Source organism: Papio anubis, chromosome 9 (genome assembly GCF_008728515.1).
Source record: "Papio anubis isolate 15944 chromosome 9, Panubis1.0, whole genome shotgun sequence".
In the NCBI taxonomy this organism is placed as follows: domain Eukaryota; kingdom Metazoa; phylum Chordata; class Mammalia; order Primates; family Cercopithecidae; genus Papio; species Papio anubis.
This window is the reverse complement of record NC_044984.1, coordinates 1,893,887-1,914,082: the sequence shown is the minus strand read 5'-3', so window position 1 is coordinate 1,914,082 and position 20,196 is coordinate 1,893,887. Positions and strand designations below refer to the sequence as shown.

Below are 20,196 nucleotides of genomic sequence, written 5' to 3'. Positions count from 1 at the left end.
TCAGTCAGCAAAGGCCTTTAGAACTTTTGTGCTTCCATCTCTTTCTTCTAGACTTGCATTCTATTGTCAATATTTCAAATTTTTCATCCCCACAAATCAGACACACGAGTACTGTTATTTGATATAAACATCGTTTACTTGGAATTAATGACTTATTTACGATTTTATTTCTTCACCATTCCCTCACGCATGTCAGGATGTTTTTCCCAGATCCTTCTCCTTCTTCTTAAAGTAAATCCTCTAGAAGTTCCTTTACAGTGGGGCCTTCAGTATAAACTGCTTCAGATTGTGTTTATCTACAAATGTTTCCTTTTATCCTCATTCTTGAATGATAGTTTTGCTGACAAAGCAATTCTAAATTAATAATTCTATTCGCTCAACATCTGAAAACTGTTTATGCACTGTCTTCTGGCTTTCTTTGATGTTGGGAAAAATCTATCAGTTTAACTGCTCTTCTTTTGTAGGTGTTGTGGGCTTTCTGGCTGCCTTTGTGGTGTTTGTTTATTTAATTATTTATTTATTTGCCTTTGAAGTTCTGCAGTTCCACTACTGTATGTCTATATGTGGATATCTTTTTATTCATCCTGTTTGGGATACACTGTGCTTCCTGGATCTGTAGAATTGCATTTTTAATCAGTTCTAGAATATTTGCCAATATCATCTCTTTAACCATCACCTTTCCTCCATGCTCTCCCTTTTCTCTTTCTGTGACTCCAATCAGATGTGTATTAAACCTTCTCATCCCAGCCTCAGCAGAACTCTAGATACATCCACAAATGTATGCATTTTGTTTTTACCCATGAATAAAGCACTATCCATTTAAGTTATTTGTTTCAACCTATACATTTTTTCATCTCTGAAAGTTTCATGTTTGCAAAGATGTTTCTTCATTCCTGGTCATTTCTTGCATGTTCTTTGTATTGTGTGTTCTTCGTATTGTGTGTTCTTCTCATACCTACCTCGTTTGTGTTTGGTATTTGGCCATTCCAACATCTGTAATTCTTGAGAAGCTATATCCAGCTCTTAAGGTAGCTCTTGAGTCTGCTGCTTCCCCCTAATAGGGGTCTGCTCTGTATGTATTTGGCGATCTTTGCTTGTGAGGCCATGCTGCTTGTCATCTTTGGAGTCCGGTGAGTCTGAGTTGGGAATCCACAAGAAAATTTGCTTCTGTTTCCACTTGGACTTGAGGGTACCCTTATCCAGGACCTCCAAAGTCCTCTTTGAAGGTTTTGGTTAAGAGCCAGTAATCTCAGACTCAGCTTCTCCTCCTCATTGCTGTTCTAAGGATCAAATTCCCCACGACTATGTTACTATAAGAATGCGGCCTCAGGACAGCCCCACCTCCCATGACTGCCTGCAAGACTAGGTCAGATCAGTGGTACTCAAGCTCCCATCACACCACACTCCCATGGCTCTGCTTCCCACCTTCAAGGCTTTGGGTGCTAGCTGACCTCACACTTACGCCTCACCCCTGGGGCTGTGTTCTCATTGGTTTGGTTTTGAAGAGCATGGTCTCTGAAAACCTCTCCTACCTTTGAGAGGCCAGCAATGCCTCAAAGAGTGTATGTCATCTGAAGTCTAACCACTGTGGAGTAGGAAGGGCCCTTGGAGCTTCTAGACATTCATGATGTTGCTACAATCATTTTTTCTATCCCAGTCACAACACATTGCAATTCTACCTGTTATTTTTACTCTTCTTATTTTAAACCCACTATTCTCAATCAAAGTCTTTTCAAGTCGAGATTCTATTGTGGATCATGTCAGTGTTTTCTGTGCATCTATACAATTTTTTTATTAGGTGAATAGGATAAAAATCTACACCAGCATTCTGCTACTGGGTCAACGCAAGATCTTTCACACCCATTCATTTGTCCTTTCATTCAGGTAACAGACATTTATTAAGCATATACTCTGCTGTGTTCTAGGAATCCCTGACCTCAAAGAGCCTACAGTCATAGAACCCAATCATTTATCCCATCCCAGTCAACAGGAAGGATCTTGAGTGCTAATGAGCTTAACACCTAGAGGCAAGTGGGTTAGAAGTCAGAGCACTTGTGGACAACATTTTGTCCACAATTTGCTGGATGGTAATGGATATTAAAAGTCACACTTCTCCAAAGCGTCCCCTTCCACTATCTGATATGAGGTTTCGCCTCACAAATGAGTCCCAGGCACCACCTATGTGGGCCTACCTGTGAAATGACCCCCAGCTCTGCATCTGGGCAGTTTGGCTGGCAGATGTCTCCTTGCCAGCTTGTCTCAGTCTACAGGGCATGTCCCAGCAGTCCCCACCCTGTTCCCTAGCTCCAAAGCTGTTCTGCCCTGGGGATTGTGGCCATCCTGGGGGTCCACACCCAGCCAGGGGATCTGGGGCAGCCTCACCAAGCTAGTAAAAGAACGAGTCTTCATTCCCCCAGGTATAAAATGGACACCTGATGAGAATGGAGTCATTACCTTTGACTGCCGAAACCGCGGCTGGTAAGAGCTCATAGGGGAAAGGTCTGCAGCCCGGGTATTTATCTCATAGCTTTTGGGTTTTGCCTCGTCCTCCTCCACTCCCACCCCCTCCCCGACCATCACTCAAGGGCCTTGGGTGTATAGAACCCAAACCAGACACAAGAACAGGAAGAGCACCAGCATTCCTCCCTTCCCTCTGCAACTGCCTTGCTCCAGGACTGATCATATGTGTCTTTCTCAACCTAAACCTCCTTCCAGGACACCGAGCTGTCTCCACATCCACCTTTTGTTAGGCTCTCCTCTCTTTCAACACCCCTTTTTTGGCAAGTTTCTAACAGAATCTGAAGCCCAGCTCTTTCCCTTTCTGCTGCCAGCCCCTCAGGGACCCTGGTTGGTCTAAATCAAAAGGGACAAGGGTTACCTCCAGGGCTTGACCTGGCCGGTTAGGTGGGCACATCCCCAACCACTGCCACTCCAGACGGCTCCAGAACTGTGTCGAGTGGTTATGAAACATGTAAAATCTGCCATAGGTGGGTTGCCCTGAACTTTGGGTGGGCTTGAGCCAGCATCTGAATAGAAATAACTGCAGACCTTGGTCAGGTATTGGTTCTGGCTTTGGTTTTCCCATCTTGGGCATGTCCCTTTCTTTCTTCTGCAGGTACATTCAAGCTGCTACTTCTCCCAAGGACATAGTGATTTTGGTGGATGTGAGTGGCAGTATGAAGGGGCTGAGGATGACTATTGCCAAGCACACCATCACCACCATCTTGGACACCCTGGGGGAGAATGACTTTGTTAATATCATTGCGGTAAATGTGCCTTCCTGTTCTAGAATAGCTCTCACTTGCTCTAGAAATCATACACAGGTGCCAAGGTGACCCACAGCCCCTGACCACCCTGTGACCTGCGTGAGTGTGTTTGCTGGGCCTGGACTTTGCAAACTGATGCTGTTTATTCTCCCCCCACCTTCCCTCGCCTCACTGCAACTGCAGTACAATGACTACGTCCATTACATCGAGCCTTGTTTTAAAGGGATCCTCGTCCAGGCGGACCGAGACAATCGAGAGGTGAGTGTCCACTGTGGCCTGACACTAACAAGCCCCTGCTCGTGTCTGGATGGTGGGCGATTGTCTCTGCAGACTGTGTCTGTGGCCCCTTTTGCTTATTCTCATGGCACCTGGAATGAGAGCAGAGCATGTTACCCATGCAAACAACCAGAGAACCGCGCTGTAAACACGCTGCTACTTATCAGAGCAAACAGTGAGCAGATAGAGACCTCACACCAAACGGAACCTTCCTTATTCAGGACTGGTTTTTCACCCTGTGGATTATGTAGGTCTCCATTTCCCCTTTGGCCTTCCACCTGGGCCTTTCCATTATGTCAGTTTTCATGAGAAGCTTCCCTGAAAGGAGGACAAATTTAAACCCATTGAGTATCGTCCTTTTTCTCTGGTAAAAGACAAAGGAGGAGAGGACATGGCAGTAAATTTTTAAGGAGAGCTTTTGCACATCATAGATTCCTCCCTCTGTGATGGGGGAGTTGGGGTTTGAGTTCCTCTTGAAGCCGGACCTCCGGCCTGGGCACCTCCACACTTTCTACTGTGAAGCGTGCACCCCTGGGCTGCAGGCTGCAGTCTGTGGTCTGGGAGCCGAGGTTACCCTGCCTCCATCCCAGGACCGTCCTCCCCTCATACTCAGCTTCATACTTGGCATTTCCCGCCAATAGTGGCCATGGATTTGTACCAAGTCATTCACCCTCTCTCAGTTTATCCTGGGGACATTTGAGAAACACCTATTGTAGAGGACTAGTCCATGAACTTAGCTGCATCATGGAGACACAGGCCTCTGATGGCCCGAAACAGCCTCCTAAATTAACACCAAACATGAAGCTCCACTGGCCCACTCAACCCCCTGATGCTCCTCTAATGTCTCACCCATGACAGCATTTCAAACTGCTGGTGGAGGAGCTGATGGTCAAAGGTGTGGGGGTCGTGGACCAAGCCCTGAGAGAGGCCTTCCAGATCCTGAAGCAGGTGCCCGCTGTAATGAGGCCTGGGAGGGAAGGACTGGGAGGAAGGGGGCAGGTGGGGGGAGGCAGGCTTGGCCTGTGGTCACGGGCCTCCTCTTCCCTACACAGTTCCAAGAGGCCAAGCAAGGAAGCCTCTGCAACCAGGCCGTCATGCTGATCAGTGACGGTGCCGTGGAGGACTACGAGCCGGTGTTTGAGAAGTATAACTGGCCAGACTGTAAGGTGACCCTCCCATGGGCGTCTGGGGAGAAAAAAAAGCTTCTCCTTCTGCCATGGATGGGATCACCAGCAGGGCCCCTAAAAGGATGGCCCCCATGCAAATCTGCTTTCCTATTAGAGCCATTCTTGCTTTCAGATACATTTTAATTGGGTGTTCCAAAATTATGATGACCCGAGACACAGAGGCCTGATGTAGGAGGTTTGGGGTGAGGGACCAGAATATGGTTTGGGGACATCAGAACTGCCAGGCTGGGCCGGGCACGGTGGCTCATGCTTGTAATCCCAGCACTTTGGGAGGCTGAGGCGGGTGGATCATGAGGTCAGGAGATCGAGACTATCCTGGCTAACACGGTGAAACCCCGTCTCTACTAAAAATTACAAAAAATTAGCCGGGCGCGGTGGTGGGCGCCTGTAGTCCCAGCTACTCGGGAGGCTGAGGCAGGAGAACGGCGTGAATCCGGGAGGCGGAGCTTGCAGTGACCCAAGATTGTGCCACTGCACTCCAGCCTGGGCGACAGAGCGAGACTCCGTTCCCAAAAAAAAAAAAAAGAACTGCCAGGCTGTAAACCTCAGCCTTGCACCTACTCCGCAGTCCCCATGGCCCTGGGCGAGTTGTGTTGTGTTGCTGCCTGGGCCTCAGGGTTGAGACTGGAGAACCCGAAGACTGATAAGCACTCAGCCCAACATCTAGGACTCACATAAACCATGCTAGCATTACTTACGGCCAGGAATTTTGCTGCTGAGTGCATCTGTGTCTTGTGGGTTAGGTCCGAGTTTTCACTTACCTCATTGGGAGAGAAGTGTCTTTTGCCGACCGCATGAAGTGGATCGCATGCAACAACAAAGGTGAGTACCGGGCCGGCAGGTGCCTTCCCACCTGTGCCTGAGCACGGGGCACAGGGTGACCCAGCCTTGGAGGTGCTGAGCCTGTGCTTCCCCGTGGCCCCTAAGAGGAGCAGCATTACGTCAAGAACTACAGCCTCAGTCCCTCCTTCGTATTTGGAAAAAGCAAGGTGAGACAATGTCAGCTATGTCTCCATCCTGCCCCCATTCTTTCTGTCAGCAAATTAAGGCATAGACTCTGGTTCTGGTTCTGCTCCCAGACAAAAAGCAGAGAGTCACTGTTTTCTTTGGAATAAGTTTTGTGTGTGACTGGTCCTCATCTATCTCTGACCAGACCCCCTTGATTCAACAAAAATTCACTGAGCATCCACTATGCACCTGGCACGATTTCCAGGCACCAGGGGACCAAGAGGGATCAGGATGGACTCAGGGTCAGTCTGCCTCTTGGTATTGTCCAGCAGGGAGACACACGAGTAAACCACCACCCACGATACAGCCTGAAATGAGCTTTGATGGTGGAGACACAGACTATTCAGGGTGCTGGGGGGGGGCCATGGGGGAGGCACTCTCCAAGTCAGTGGGGCAACTGGAAGGGTGTTCCAGGCAGAGGGAACGGTGTGTTCAAAGGGTCTGAGACCTGCTGGGAGCGGACAGTTGCTGCATCTCACTGGTGAGGGGGATGAACATGGTGGGAGGTGGGGGCCAGAAGAGCAGAGAGGCCATTCACAGCTTTCTGCACAATCTGCTCTTTGGAGTGTCACCATGGCTCCAGGGAAGAGGCTGTAACACCCACCCCACAACCCGAGCAAGGACAAGGCCCAGAAGAAGGAGGAGCGGAGAGGCAGAAGTCTCTGCCTCTGATTGGGTTCCCTGAACACAGACCTAAGAGTGACAGAAGAAGGCTTACAGGGCACTCTCAGGAGATGCTCCTGTGAGGAAGTGGGGAGGGCGGGGCTGGGAGAGGGAGAAGCCGACCCCCAGTGCCCTTGCATCAGGCCCTGCTGCTCCTGCGCAGAGCTCTGGGTGGGAGAGAGCCCCTCAGAGGTCTTCCAGGGTGAGGCAGGGTGAACCTTGGCCTCCCACTGGCCTGCGGCTGCCCCTGGGTAAAGGACACAACTGGGGGGAAGCAGCTCCCTGCGCCCCGGGCCAGTTTCCAGAGAGGATTCGGCTGTGAGCCATCAGCAGCCGGGGAGGGTGCAGGCCCTGGCGAGGAGTTCCCAGGGCAGCCCTGCCTTCCACACCCACGCGGCCCTCCCTACCGCAGGCTACTACACGCAGATCTCAACGCTGGCGGACACCCAGGAGAACGTGATGGAATACCTGCACGTGCTCAGCCGCCCCATGGTCATCAACCACGACCACGACATCATCTGGACAGAGGCCTACATGGATAGCAAGGTAAGCCTGGCAGCAGCTCCCAGCTAGAGAAGCCGATCCCAGAGTTAGGGACCCCAGGGAGCAAGAAGTGACTTCCTGGCTCAGGAGAAGGGTGGGCCTAGCACCTTAGGGAACATTAAGAAGGGTGGATGAAGCCGCTTTTCCATGCTTTTCCTCCTCTTTTCCTGACAGCCCTTGGCCCACTAATGGGGCCGCTGCCCATATGCTGCCCCAGACCCCCAGCAGACCTGCCCAGGGTGCTCTCCACAGACAGGGTCCCTGCTCCAAAGTTGTTCCTCCCTCCTCCCCCAGAGTCCTCGCCTCCCTCATCATCCCTGTCTCCCACCCACCCGGGGGAGAAAGGGGTCAGACCAAGAATCCACCATCCCACAGCTGGAACACATGTTCTCCCTTCCTGGGTCCCTGCATTTTCAAAGGACTACAGGCAGCAATGACTTGCACAAAAGAATGAACATCAAAGGGAGAGCTTCAGATGGGACCTTTTTGGGGAAGGGAGACAGTTCTACCACTTCTCAAATCCCCATCACATAGGCAGCCACCTGCTTCAGTGATGATGTATCAGGCTGGGCTCTAGAGAGACCCAAAAAGAGGGGCTTAAATAAGATAGAAGTGAATGTCGGCCTTGGGTAAACAAAGCCCAGAGCTGACCACAAGCTCTCTGGTCGTCAGGGGCCCAGGCTCCTCCCTGCCGTCCCCTTTGCTGTCCCAGGGATGTGACCCTCATCCTTGTGCTCAGGAGGCTGGCGGAACATGAGTCAAATGAAACCACATTAAAGCATCAGGCTGTGGAAGCGGCAGCAGGATGCTTCACCCCTGTGAGGGAAACTTGCAGGGACTCGTGCCAGAACCCAGAACTCACCTCTCACTGGCCAGAATTTAGTCCCCATGCTGACAAAAAGGCTGGGAATGCAACGGCCAGCTTTCTTCAGACTTGCTCTATGTCCGAAGGCAGTGGCATGCTTACCTCCACCTGTTAATAGTAGACATAAGCCATCTGGCCAAGTTTGGGATGAAAACCTCATTAATCTACTTTACAGGGGCTCAGCCAACAAGGCCATGCCCAGCACATGTCATCCGACCATCACCAACTGCTGCAGAGAAGGGACGAGCTGGCTGCCTCTGGGCAGGGCTCTCCCTTCCTTGGCCAAGTGTTTGTAGGGCCCTGTGTGTCCAGGTTCGATGAGAGAGAGGTGGGTGGGGAGAAGGAGGACAGGAGGAGGGGATCTTCTCTGAGCTGTCTTCCCGTGACCGCTGGCACCTGTGCTTCCTCTCCATCACCTGTGCATTCATCTGCCTGCCAGGAGCCAGCCCAGCAGGAGGGGCCAGGGCTCCGGTGGTCTGTGTGGCCTCCCTTGCCTGGGAGTGTTGTGGTCATGCCACGGGAGCTGGAGAGCGAAGGCTTTCGGAACCCTGAAATCCAATGAGAGAATCTGGGCTCAGGCCATTCCTGCTGAAGGTGGCCTGGAGTGCTGGGTGTGAGTTTGGCAGAAGGTGGGCAGAGGCAACCCCGGCTTCCCTGTGTGCTGTCACTGATGTCAGACGGGTGGTGCTAGGACGTCCTTCGCCTTCCATGGACAGCCTGACCTTCGGGCGCTCTCTTACCTCCACGCACACAGACGAGGCCACAGTTCACGGACTGATCTTCACTTTTACATCTGTCCCTTTTTTTTTTTTTTTTTTTTTTGAGACGGAGTCTGGCTCTGTCGCCCGGGCTGGAGTGCAGTGGCTACATCTGTCCCTTTTACACCTGTCTCCTGAGGTGTCCCTCAGTGAGAACCACCCCCTGCAGCCAGTCCCTACATCTCCTCTGTCTTCCTCCTTCCCTCTCCTGTCCCTGACTTAGGAGTCCCTGAAGTTAAGACTCACCTGCAGATCTCCCGGACCCACCTCGGAACCCTCGGAGAGGAGGATGTCACTCCCCTGAGCCCAGGGCAGGTGTCTGCCCTCCCAAGTGTGTCCAGAAACACGAGTGCAGGGACAGCTGTGAATGGACCCTGCCCAGGCTGAGACATGTCCTAGGGAGAGCAGGCCACACGGGCCTCCAAGAGCCTGGGAGCTGCTTCCTGGGAGCCAGGGACAAGCTGGCTTCATGCACTCCTCACTCAAGAAGGAGAATGGAAAGCCCTCATGTGGCCCATGGAGATGTGTCCAAGCTCAGAAAACAATTAGATGTCATCGTGGTTCACTCTCAGAAAGCCTTACTTCTAACTCTAAATTGAAAACTCAGATGAGGCGAGAAAAAGAGACATGGTGGCCAAAATGTGCTTCCTTCTCCAAGAAAGTCAACTGTGGACTTCCACGACTCAGCAATCTCCTTTAGTTGATCTCATCCAAGGTCGGACTTATGATACCTCTCTTCCCACATGCTTGTCGGAATCCTACCTTTGTTATAAAGTGGGGCACACGTGCAGAGCCCCTTTCAAATAACTGGAGGAGCCAGCACGGCGAGCCCAGGCAGTCAGGGTGGACAGCCATCTAGAGGTTGGCAAGGGTTCTGGCTCTGGTGTTGCGAGTGGAGACCATGTGGGTCTGACCGATGTGCTAGGGATGGCCCCGAGGGCCACTACAGCTACACCACGGCCTGCCCTTGCGCTGCGGTTCCTCGGGGTGTGCCTGTGTTTCTGGGTAGCTTAGGTCAATGTCCTCCCTCTCACCTGTAGCAACCTTGAGTCCATATCAGAGGTTTCTGGAAAGCTGGTGCTGTGCAAAGCCTCTCTGTTTCTGGGCGGGCGCAGATAGGCCTGTTTCCTGGGTTCGCGCTCAACACTCAGCCTGGGCCTCCCTGAGACAAGAGAGCTTAGTGAAGGTGCTTGGGGCTGGGTCATGGGGCTCAGGGCCCTGCTCAATGACATCAGCCTGGTCCTCCCCTCCAGTCCACCTCTGGCCCCCAGCATTCCTGCCAACTCTCCTTTTGCAGAGAAACCCTCATTTGGGATTTCCTCCTTCCTGTGGGAAGGTGACTCTGGATAATTGATGCAGTGACCATGGGTTCTCTGCACTGGGTGCTCTGAGTACAGCAAACCAGTGGCCCTAGGCTACAGCTTCTGACCCCTGTTCTCCCCTCCCTGACAGCTCCTCAGCTCGCAGGCTCAGAGCCTGATGCTGCTCACCACTGTGGCCATGCCAGTCTTCAGCAAGAAGAACGAAACGGTGAGTGGCTGCTCCTAGTGAGGTTGTAGCAGGGATTAGAACCTGGGGCCTCAATGGCATCTTCAGACCGGTGATTCTTGACTTGGCTGTGCCTCTGAGCCACCTTGGGAGGGTTTGAATGCAGATTTCCAGGCCTGTCCCAGAGTAGCTACCCAAAACTCTCCTGGTTGGAGGTGGTCTGGGGGTCTGTGATTTTCTATGGCTTCTCCAGTGACTCTGCTCGCTGGCTGGGAGTCGTTTTGCTGCTCTGCAGTTGGGATCCCTGCCTTGGGGAAGTAAGGCTGGCGGGTTGCCTGCCAGCCTTCCTGCAAAGCCATGCTTAATCTGCCAGGTTGTACAGACTCTAACTTGTCTGTAAAGGCCTCTGGTGAGGGGATTTCTCGAGCCTTCCATCCTCCATCTGGTCAGGAAATGTTTCATTTCCCCCCGTATTTCAGGCCCCATATGCTTCAGAGCATCCATGAATTATGGTCCCTAAGATCCCAACAACTTCACCCTCTGCCGTGAAGATTAATATTTCATTTAACTTTGGATTCCATTTAAATATTACAACTTAAATATTAATGCCGGGTATTAATCTTCCTGGTAGCTGGTTTTGCTCCCGGGACCTTGTCTGATAGAGTCCGGATTTTTATTCCCAGCCTAGAATCTAATTGCAGAGGAAGAACCACTTAAAGCTTAAGTGGCTTCCTCTTCCAAGCTCTGGACAGGCCCAGGATCCAGTCTAACCTTGTGAACAGGGAAGTTGGGTCTCCCCTATTCCTTGTGTCTTTCCTTCCAGCGATCCCATGGCATTCTCCTGGGTGTGGTGGGCTCAGATGTGGCCCTGAGAGAGCTGATGAAGCTGGCGCCCCGGTACAAGGTGAGCCTGGGTCTGTTCCCTGTGGGGATCACAGGTTCCCCAGGAGCAAACTCCCTGCCCCGTGTCGAGAGCCTCTCTCCAGGCAAGCCAAGCCCAGAGCTGGGATGGGGCCTCTCCGTCACCGCCCAAGAAGTGCAGGTGCTGAGCATGGGAGCAGCAACGCGTGCCCCTGGGTCCCTTTCCCACCACGAATTATGACTTGCACTGTGGCCTTCAGTAAGTCCTTCCCCTGCCCAGTGTCTCAGTTTCTCAGTCTGCTCCTCCATGCCACACAGTCCTGCTGTGAGTGTGAGTGAGATTACATCATCAAAGCACCCAGAACATGTGGTGGGAAAGAAGTCGGTAATAATATGTATTATGATGGTTGCTATAAACAGTCAAGTTTGGAAAGGACTCCTCAATCAATGGATGGAAGCATGGCACTGGCTCAGTTGTGTTCCTATTGAAAACACTCACTGCTGTGAGCTGCCATCTTCGATTGTCCTGTGGCCCCCAAACCCTTGCCCAACTCCAGATGCCCAGCACAAACAGCAGACCTAACGCCCCTCCACCCTGGACTCTGGCAGCTTGGAGTGCACGGATACGCCTTTCTGAACACCAACAATGGCTACATCCTCTCCCATCCTGACCTCCGACCCCTGGTAGGTACAGACCTTCTTTGCCTTGGGATCCTCACTGTATGGGATTTGGGGGTAATTCACAAAAACGATTAAAACAACAAACACACATTGGGCTCCATTTAGGAACCCAGTGGGTAATATGAGAAAAAAAAAAAATGTATTCGAGTCATGGTCCCTGTTTTCAAGTTGTTTGGAATCTATCAGAAGAGACAAGGCAAAACCATGTGAAATGACTGATGAGTGGGCCAGAGAACACGTAATGAAGTGTGCAGTTTTGAGGCTGAAGAGCCCACAGGGCCATTAGTCACATCTGCTTGGAGTCTCCCAGACTGGGGGCCTGTGAAGTTGGGTGAACAAGGAGCTAACCATAGAAATAGCAGGGAGCCCTCTCCTGAGCAGCACAGCTTAGGATGCGTTCCTGAGTGCTCCTGGCCCTCCCAGCCCTCTCCACCCTGACACAGAGGCGGGGGTATTTTCACATGAGTTCCACTGAGCATCTGATGGCTGAGGAAGAAAGTTGCATTGTCTTATCTGAAAGCTCTGCCTTCAGGGTTAAGGAGCTAGTCATGCACTCAAGCACTATGCAGCAATAATGACCACAGCTCTCAATGTGATTGTTGGGACGGAGGGAGCTAAAGTTCTAGGAGAATCGTAACCCTTTGCCCTCTACCAGTCTTGTGGTAAATAACAGATGGCAACTGAAGACAGACAGCAGACCGCCTTCCAGAGAACTTAGGGTCTCATCTGCCCAGGTGTCATTCGGAGAGGTCAGTCTAAGCCACACTCCATTCATTCCACTTGGTTCAAACAGACACTGAATATCTGAAAGGCAATGATTAACTATTTAAGGCAAATTCTAAGGGTTCTGAATAGAGAGAGATCGGGGTACACTGGAAGCCACTCTGTTCACACTGTCTTCCAATTCAGGCTCTGCTGGGCAAGCATCTGAACCCATAACACATCACTCCCTTGTACCAAGAGGTTCTGCGGGGGGCAGCCCAGTGCCAGCAAAATGACTCACTAAGGAAATAATATGCTGATTCTGGAACTGACTTGCAGGATTGAGGGGTACTGATCTGAAACTGTCTGTCATCATCTATGTACTCTAGATGAATATAAGGCTTCAACCAGTTGATTGAGTGTGAACCTCCTCGTGCCTGACCTCATGATGCTGTGAAGAACGCTATAAACCGAGGCTTATACTCTAATTAGGAAAACCAGACTTACACAAATGAAACAATTAGGGAATAATACCACACAGAACACTATGACACAACAAAAGATACAGTAAAGCCAATGTAATGAGTTATCTGAGGAAAGCACTATCAGGAAAACAATAGTTACATTTGAAAAAGAAAAAATAAGGAGGATATGCCCAGTAATAAATGAAAAGAGCCATCCCATTGGACTGAAATCTTTCTATGTCAGTGCCCCATGTAGGAGTATTTAATGGAGTAGAATTGTGTTTTGTTTGTTTTTGTTTTTGTTTTGTTTTGTTTTTGAGACGGAGTCTCGCTCTGTCGCCCAGGCTGGAGTGCAGTGGCTGGATCTCAGCTCACTGCAAGCTCCGCCTCCCGGGTTTATGCCATTCTCCTGCCTCAGCCTCCCAAGTAGCTGGGACTACAGGCGCCCACCACCTCGCCCGGCTAATTTTTTTGTGTTTTCAGTAGAGATGGGGTTTCACCATGTTAGCCAGGATGGTCTCGATCTCCTGAGCTCGTGATCCGCCCGTCTCGGCCTCGCAAAGTGCTGGGATCACGGGCGTGAGCCACCACGCCCGGCTGAATTGTGGTTTTAAAGTGAGGAGCTACAGATGATCTTCAGGCTTTGTCAGGATTTAGGAGATGGCAATGGAATGCTGAGCCCCACCCAAAAGAAACAGATCCCATGTAAAAGAGGGCAGGGCAGGGCTGTTTGATGAGTATGGTCATTAATAAGATCAAGAAGCATGATCCAGGCATGGGAAAGGCGGAAAAGAGGGGAAAGGGGACCCTACAGATCCCCTGAACAGGCAAGAAATCAGCATGATACTTCCCCGAAAAAAGCAAGCAAACAAAAAACTGGCAGAAGCAAGATACACAGTGACAGGGGACCGGAGCTGTCCAGGCATCTGCTGGGGGCCTCATTTGGCTCAAAGCAGACTGCTAATTAATCCTTAATTTGCCTCAATGATAAACTATCCTCTTTCCTTTTTTGGTTGGGGTTAATAAACTAAACCTGGGAAGTGCTGCAGACCTAATCATAGATAACTTGATGACATCTGTCTTGGCTTCAGAGAGAGAGAAATCAGGGCCAGAAAATAATAACACTCAGCATGTTGATTAATGGCTGTATGTCAAGTTGAAGGGAGGTCTTTATTAAGCACTGATCTGTCCTTGTCTCCGTCCCATTCAAATATTTTATCACTAAGATGAAAATGCAGAAGGCAGATGCCATAGAGTCTGGAAGATATGGTTAATACATTAAATGAGAAAATTAGTATTCCGAAAGCATTCTTCTAAAACAATGGGCTGAAACTAGCAAGATGAAATGTATTAGGGATGCATGGAGAGCTCTGGAAACACTCAGTGCCCAAGCACACGATTGTGAAGAGGGATCTGACGGTGTGTCCCATGAGGAAGACCAAGGGGACCGAACTGTCTGAAATCTCTGCCTGAACTGCCAGGTCTGCGTGGCTGGCCAGGAAGACAGCAGAAACGCAGGCAGCAGTCAGGCCCCCTGATGCCTTAGTCCACAGATCACAGCCCACGCCACACTGGTCAGACCCCATTTAGAAGGTTGGCTTTTGTCACGGGTACTCCATTTTGAGAGTGACATTGAAGACAAAGTAGAGCATATTCAGAGGGAGCTGAGGCATCTGCACAGCGGGCAAACTCAGTTGGAGCAGTGCAGTCTTAGGCGTGACAAGTACCTTTGGAAATCCCAAGGGCTGTCAGGTGGAACGCGTTCTATGCAGCTCCAGGGGAAAGAAGGAAGATCAGTGGGTGGAGTCACAGGGAGATGGATTTCAGCTTTGTATGAGGAGGAACTTTCTAACAGTTAGGGCTGTCCAAAGCTCCAACAAGCTGACCCATGAGATAGGGAGCTCCCTGCCATGAGGAAGATTCACTCAGAGGCCATGAGACCATCTGTCATAGATGTCGATAAGGGGAGCTCTGTATCAGGTGGAAGTTTGCCCAGATAACCGTAAGTAATTACTGGATTGATTGATTTCTAAGGAATCCTTTGCTTTTATGAATATACCTGAAAGGCTTTGTAGAAGAGATAAACTTGAGCAGGTCGTACACTAACCGCATGTTTTTCTTCCTAACATGCGCACTCCAGTACAGAGAGGGGAAGAAACTAAAACCCAAACCTAACTACAACAGTGTGGATCTCTCCGAAGTGGAGTGGGAAGACCAGGCTGAATCTGTGAGTGGGGAAAATAGGGGGAAGGGAAGCTAGTTTAGCTCTACATCCAACTAAATAGGTCAGCTGTGTGGCTGTGAGCCTTGAGGTCACTCTGTTCCTGTCAGGCAGAACAGGTCCATCCCAGAGCCTTTCCAAGACAGGCAGAACAGGTCTATCCCAGAGCCTTTCCAAGATCAAGCCACAAGCAATGCCTAAAATGAGCAATTCTTTTAACAACTATAAAAATATAACAATATCTTCTTGATCACAAGGACTACTGAGGCCGGATGAGATCACGTGTATAAGCTGCAGAGATTGAGTTTTAGTGATGTTTTAGCCTGGCTTTTGATCGCAGTATCTCATCCTAGAGGAAATTGTGTCCCAGCAACTTGGCACTCTGTACCCCAATGCATCAGTCTCCACTTGGCAGTGGGATCTTGGGGAATGCCTGGAATTATGAGCTAGATGGAGCTTAGAGTCAGGTCCATCTTCCCTCCTGGTATCTCTCTCAGAGGACAAAGGGAAGAACCAAACGTGTTTCTGGGGATCACCTCTAACCTGGTCCGAAGAACTCCATACTTTCACCCTCGCCTGTGAGCCAAGGAACTAATGTCATTGTCTTTCCTCCTGAAGCTGAGAACAGCCATGATCAACAGGGAAACAGGTACTCTCTCGATGGACGTGAAGGTTCCGATGGATAAAGGGGTAAGGAGCTAGAAACAGAGCCAGGGCGTGGCCTAGGAAGGCATCTTCATTAATTGGGTTTGGAGTAGTGACGAGGGACCCGGACTTAGCCTAATTATAGCGAAGCGTTGAGTGCTTGCTGCACCCTAATGCGGGTCCATTAGGGAGTACACACAGGGTGTGTTGGCCCCGGAGAAACACCTAGCCAGGGAATGACAGGATTGCTCATGCAACGCTTGGCTTTTGGGAGACCGCTGAGCTGGGCAGAAGGCTGGCCGAGGCATTTACAGCTCTTTTTTCCTCCTTATGCTGTCTGCTGCTACTGGCCCTTTTGTTGTTTATAATGAAAAGGGGAAAAGTGACAGCTAATTTTGTAAATGGTAAGCAGCTCTTGTGAAATGTTATACAGGAAGAGTTTGAAAATATTCACTATTCCCTACAGCTGATTTTCATCCACTGTAACCCCAGATAGTTAGGAATCAATACTCTCAAAATCCCACTACTATCTTTACAGCCCTGTGCATCATTTGTGAAAGATCATTTCATCTTCTCACTTAAAAGGTTCCAATGTGTCTACTGATTCTGCATTGTCCCTTGACATATTTACAAATGTCACCTCCTCCCTCACAGCCACCCCCACCTCCTCCTCCCCTGCCCGTCTGCCTCAGCTAAAAGAACACAGGCATCTGCCTGCAGCAATTAGACCCAAGTTCTTCCACAACACAGACCTCCATGAAAGCCAAACAAGAAAGCACAGGGAGAGACAAGGAAGCATCCCTTTTAGGCAAGACTGATTTTCACTGGAACCAGTGTCGGATTTTGGTGGCATCTGCCTGGCTTTTTGTAAGCTCTGGGCTGAGAAAGGCCTCCTTCAGGCAGACTGGGCACTATAGTGAGGTCAGATCGCCAGTGGCAGCTGTTCCTTCTCCTGATCCAAAAGAATTGGCCAGGTGCAGTGGCTCAAGTCTGTAATCCCAGCACTTTGGGAGGCTGAGGCGGATAGATCACAAGGTCAGGAAATCAAGACCATCCTGGCTAACACAGTGAAACCCTATCTCTATTAAAAATACAAAAAAATTAGCCGGGCATGGTGGTGGGTGCCTGTAGTCCTAGCTACTTGGGAGGCCGAGGCAGGAGAATGGCGTGAACCCAGGAGGTGGAGCTTGCAGTGAGCCGAGATCACGCCACTGCACTCCAGCCTGGGCAACAGAGCGAGACTCCGTCTCAAAAAAAAAAAAAAAGAATAGAGGCTTCTTCCATAGGCCCCCACCTTTATGCCAGCCAGATTCCTGTTCACATGTATAGATGAGCTCTCACGTAGCCCAGCACGGTCACAGCACTGAACCGACAATGAAGAATTTAGTATGCTTATGGCACAGGACAGCTTAAAAGTAGATCTGAATGTGGCTATACTGTATCTAACACAGACTGACACACACAGTGGGTGTGGTTCTCTTCTACCTTTTCCCCCAGTGCCCAGGGATCTCGTGCTGCTTTTAAGCTTCTCAAAGCCATTGAGGCAGAGTCCTAACCAGATGCAGCAGGCCGAACTTCTGAAACCTCTGCCCATCCTTTCAAAGTTTGTTCATTGCCACTAATAAACCATCTGGGTTATATATTTGCAATTTCACAAAGGCTTCCTGACATACGGATGCTTCCTCGTAAAGAACGTTCAGTGAGGATGACGATGATTATGACCATAATGGACGCTCCGTAGCACTTAGGTGTTCATGTCTCACTGCTATTAGCACAGCTAATAATAATGACAGCAACTAACATTTATAAGAAACTGGACCGGGCGCTTTCAAATATTCACTCATTGAACACTCACAACCTGAGGGTGGGCCTATCCTATCCCCATTTTACAGATGAGGATATTCAGAGAGGCTAAAAACTTGCCCAGCATCACCCAGATGATCAACTGCAAAGCCCACGTGTAACTGCTCCTAGATGTCCCATTCGTAACCACTGCTGTAGAAGGCCTTTTCTGTAGGACTAGCCCTGAATTCTCAACTCTCCAGCCTTAAAGGTTTCCCAAAATTTGCTTTAGCATAGCATTTCTATTCCACCTTGAACATTCATCACCTTCTCCTCTCCCTCTACCCCATTCTGTCACCACTCAGCCCTCCTTCATCCTTCCTCTCTTCACCCTGACCCCAGGAGCCGGGCAGCCTCCCCCAGGGCATTTTGCTGGTGTGGGGCCGCCGAGGCAGTGTCTGACTGTCACTGCTCTGACGTCTTAGGCTGCCACGCATCCCCGACGTGGCTGCACTTTCTTCACTGCCAAGGGCCCTGTCTCCCCCACACAGCTCTCACAGAGCCATCCAACTGCCCCATGGTTGGCCTGCCTGGTGATCTATCCCAGCCCTCCCTCTCAACTCCGTGGTGCGTTTCAACTGATGAGCTTGTGTCTCAGTAGAAACTGTCTCCAGGTCTAGGTCTAGGCTGAGGAAAGCTTTCTTAAAGCCTTGTGGGAGTATCTGTGGCTGTCGGAGCATCCTCCCGGCACATGCCACCTGCTGTGTGTTCTCTCCAGGGGCTTTTGCAGGTATCCTTATTTCCCACAGATCACCAGCATGATTTAGGGCAGGACTCACAAACCCAGAACCTATGGGGCCAAAACTTGTATTTGTTAAGAAATGCAAATAAGCAGACAGGCCTCTGTGCAGGGGGCTCTGGGAACGGCGGCAAACCGGAGAGAATACACACCATCTGCAGGAGACGGCTAAGACCCATGTTTAAATGTGTGCAACTAATTCCAAAAATGTTAGAAACACAACCTGGGCCAACATCTAGGATGTTCAACTCGTAAGAAGCCCAGCTTTGGCCGCAGGCCTCCCATGGGCCACTTGGATGGCAGGGGTTTTGTCCCAAATTGCAGACCAGTGCCAGGTGCCACAGTTTCTAACCCATCAGCAGCACGCTGGCCAGACATCCTCAGACACGGTTCAAAAGAAGAAAGCAAAAGAGCACAGCGTCCTGGAGTCTCACCTAGGACTCGTTCTGTTATTCTCACGTTTCTGATCATTTCACACAATTATTAGCAATGGGGGAGGGAAGGGGCAGACAGTGTTCCTTCCTAGCCTTTGCGTTCTTCCACATTAACTGCACTGACTGGAGTCCACACGTGTATATGCACACACACACATCAGTGGCACACGTGCATTGTACACACATGCCAGTGGCACACACGTGTACACACCAGCAGCACGTGTGTACATACACCAGCAGCACACAAGTGTACACACACCAGTAACACGTGTACACATGCACACACAGTGGCACACATGTGTGCACACATACACCAGCAACACACACATGTATACACACACCAGCACACATGTATACACATGCACACATGCACACACATGTACACACATACCAGCAACACACACGTGTACATACGCACACACTAGCAGCATACACATGTGCACACACACCAGCAACACATGCATCCACACCCATCAGCAACACACATGTATACACACACACCAGCGGCACACACGTGTACACACACCAGCAACACATGTGTACACATGCACACACCAGCGGCACACGTGTACACACACATACCAGCAGCACACACATGTACACACCAGTAACACGGTACATGCACATTAGTGGTACACAATGCGCCACATAACTGCCAAACAATACCAATGCATACACACATCTACATTATTACAAGCACATTACGTAATATTGGCTTTTACACACATGTACACACCACATACCAGCAATCATACACGCAGGCCATACACGCCATTACCACTGTGCTGTTAATGGCCACTACGTGCACACACATCTATAATATATGACCCATAATTTAATTAGAAATATATATGGAGTATATTGATTACGTCTGTGCTAAATACAGGTGTACACAACCAGTGGCACACACGTGTACACACATCAGCAACACCTGTACACTTGCACACACCAGCAACACACACGTGTACGCACACCAGCACGTATGTGTACACATGCACACATCAGCAGCACACATGTACACACACACCAGCACACATGTGTACACACGCACACATCAGCAGCACACATGTACACACACCAGCAACACACACGTGTATATACACACACACACACCAGCAGCACACACATGTACACACACACCAGCAACACATGCATACACACACACCAGCAACACATGCATACACACACACCAGTGACACATGTACACACACACCAGCAACACACACGTGTACATACACACACCAACAGCACACACATGTACACACCAGCAACACACATGTATACACGCACACTAGCAGCTGGCATGAAGAGCAGCTTCGCCTGGTCTTCCTCCAGTGCCCTTGAATCCCTGCGCCCTGGATTTCAGGAACACAGGGCTAGAGTACTCTGTGACGTGTCTTACACTCTCTTTTTCTCTCTCTCTCTTCCCCTCACATTTTTGTCCAGCAGGACTCAGTCTATTAAAGGAGCAGATTGCTCTGATACCTCTTTACTCCCAGCCTCATCTTCCAGACCTCTCTCGTTCTCTCTTTCTGTTAACGGAATTCACAGAC

The 20,196-nt window shown here is 50.1% G+C and overlaps 1 protein-coding gene across 1 annotated transcript in view; it reads left to right on the top strand.

Annotated features, from left to right (window-relative positions):
• The window catches only part of CACNA2D4 (calcium voltage-gated channel auxiliary subunit alpha2delta 4), a 132,637-nt gene that overhangs the window by 35,984 nt on the left and 76,457 nt on the right, over positions 1 to 20,196 (top strand). The window contains exons 7-18 of the mRNA XM_009217684.3: positions 2,418 to 2,478; positions 3,116 to 3,266; positions 3,450 to 3,524; positions 4,401 to 4,490; positions 4,595 to 4,708; positions 5,473 to 5,551; positions 6,813 to 6,946; positions 10,019 to 10,096; positions 10,878 to 10,958; positions 11,525 to 11,599; positions 14,903 to 14,989; positions 15,602 to 15,673. Of these exons, the coding sequence (XP_009215948.3) occupies positions 2,418 to 2,478; positions 3,116 to 3,266; positions 3,450 to 3,524; positions 4,401 to 4,490; positions 4,595 to 4,708; positions 5,473 to 5,551; positions 6,813 to 6,946; positions 10,019 to 10,096; positions 10,878 to 10,958; positions 11,525 to 11,599; positions 14,903 to 14,989; positions 15,602 to 15,673 (1,097 nt within the window). The remainder of the gene's footprint in view (positions 1 to 2,417; positions 2,479 to 3,115; positions 3,267 to 3,449; positions 3,525 to 4,400; positions 4,491 to 4,594; positions 4,709 to 5,472; positions 5,552 to 6,812; positions 6,947 to 10,018; positions 10,097 to 10,877; positions 10,959 to 11,524; positions 11,600 to 14,902; positions 14,990 to 15,601; positions 15,674 to 20,196) is intronic.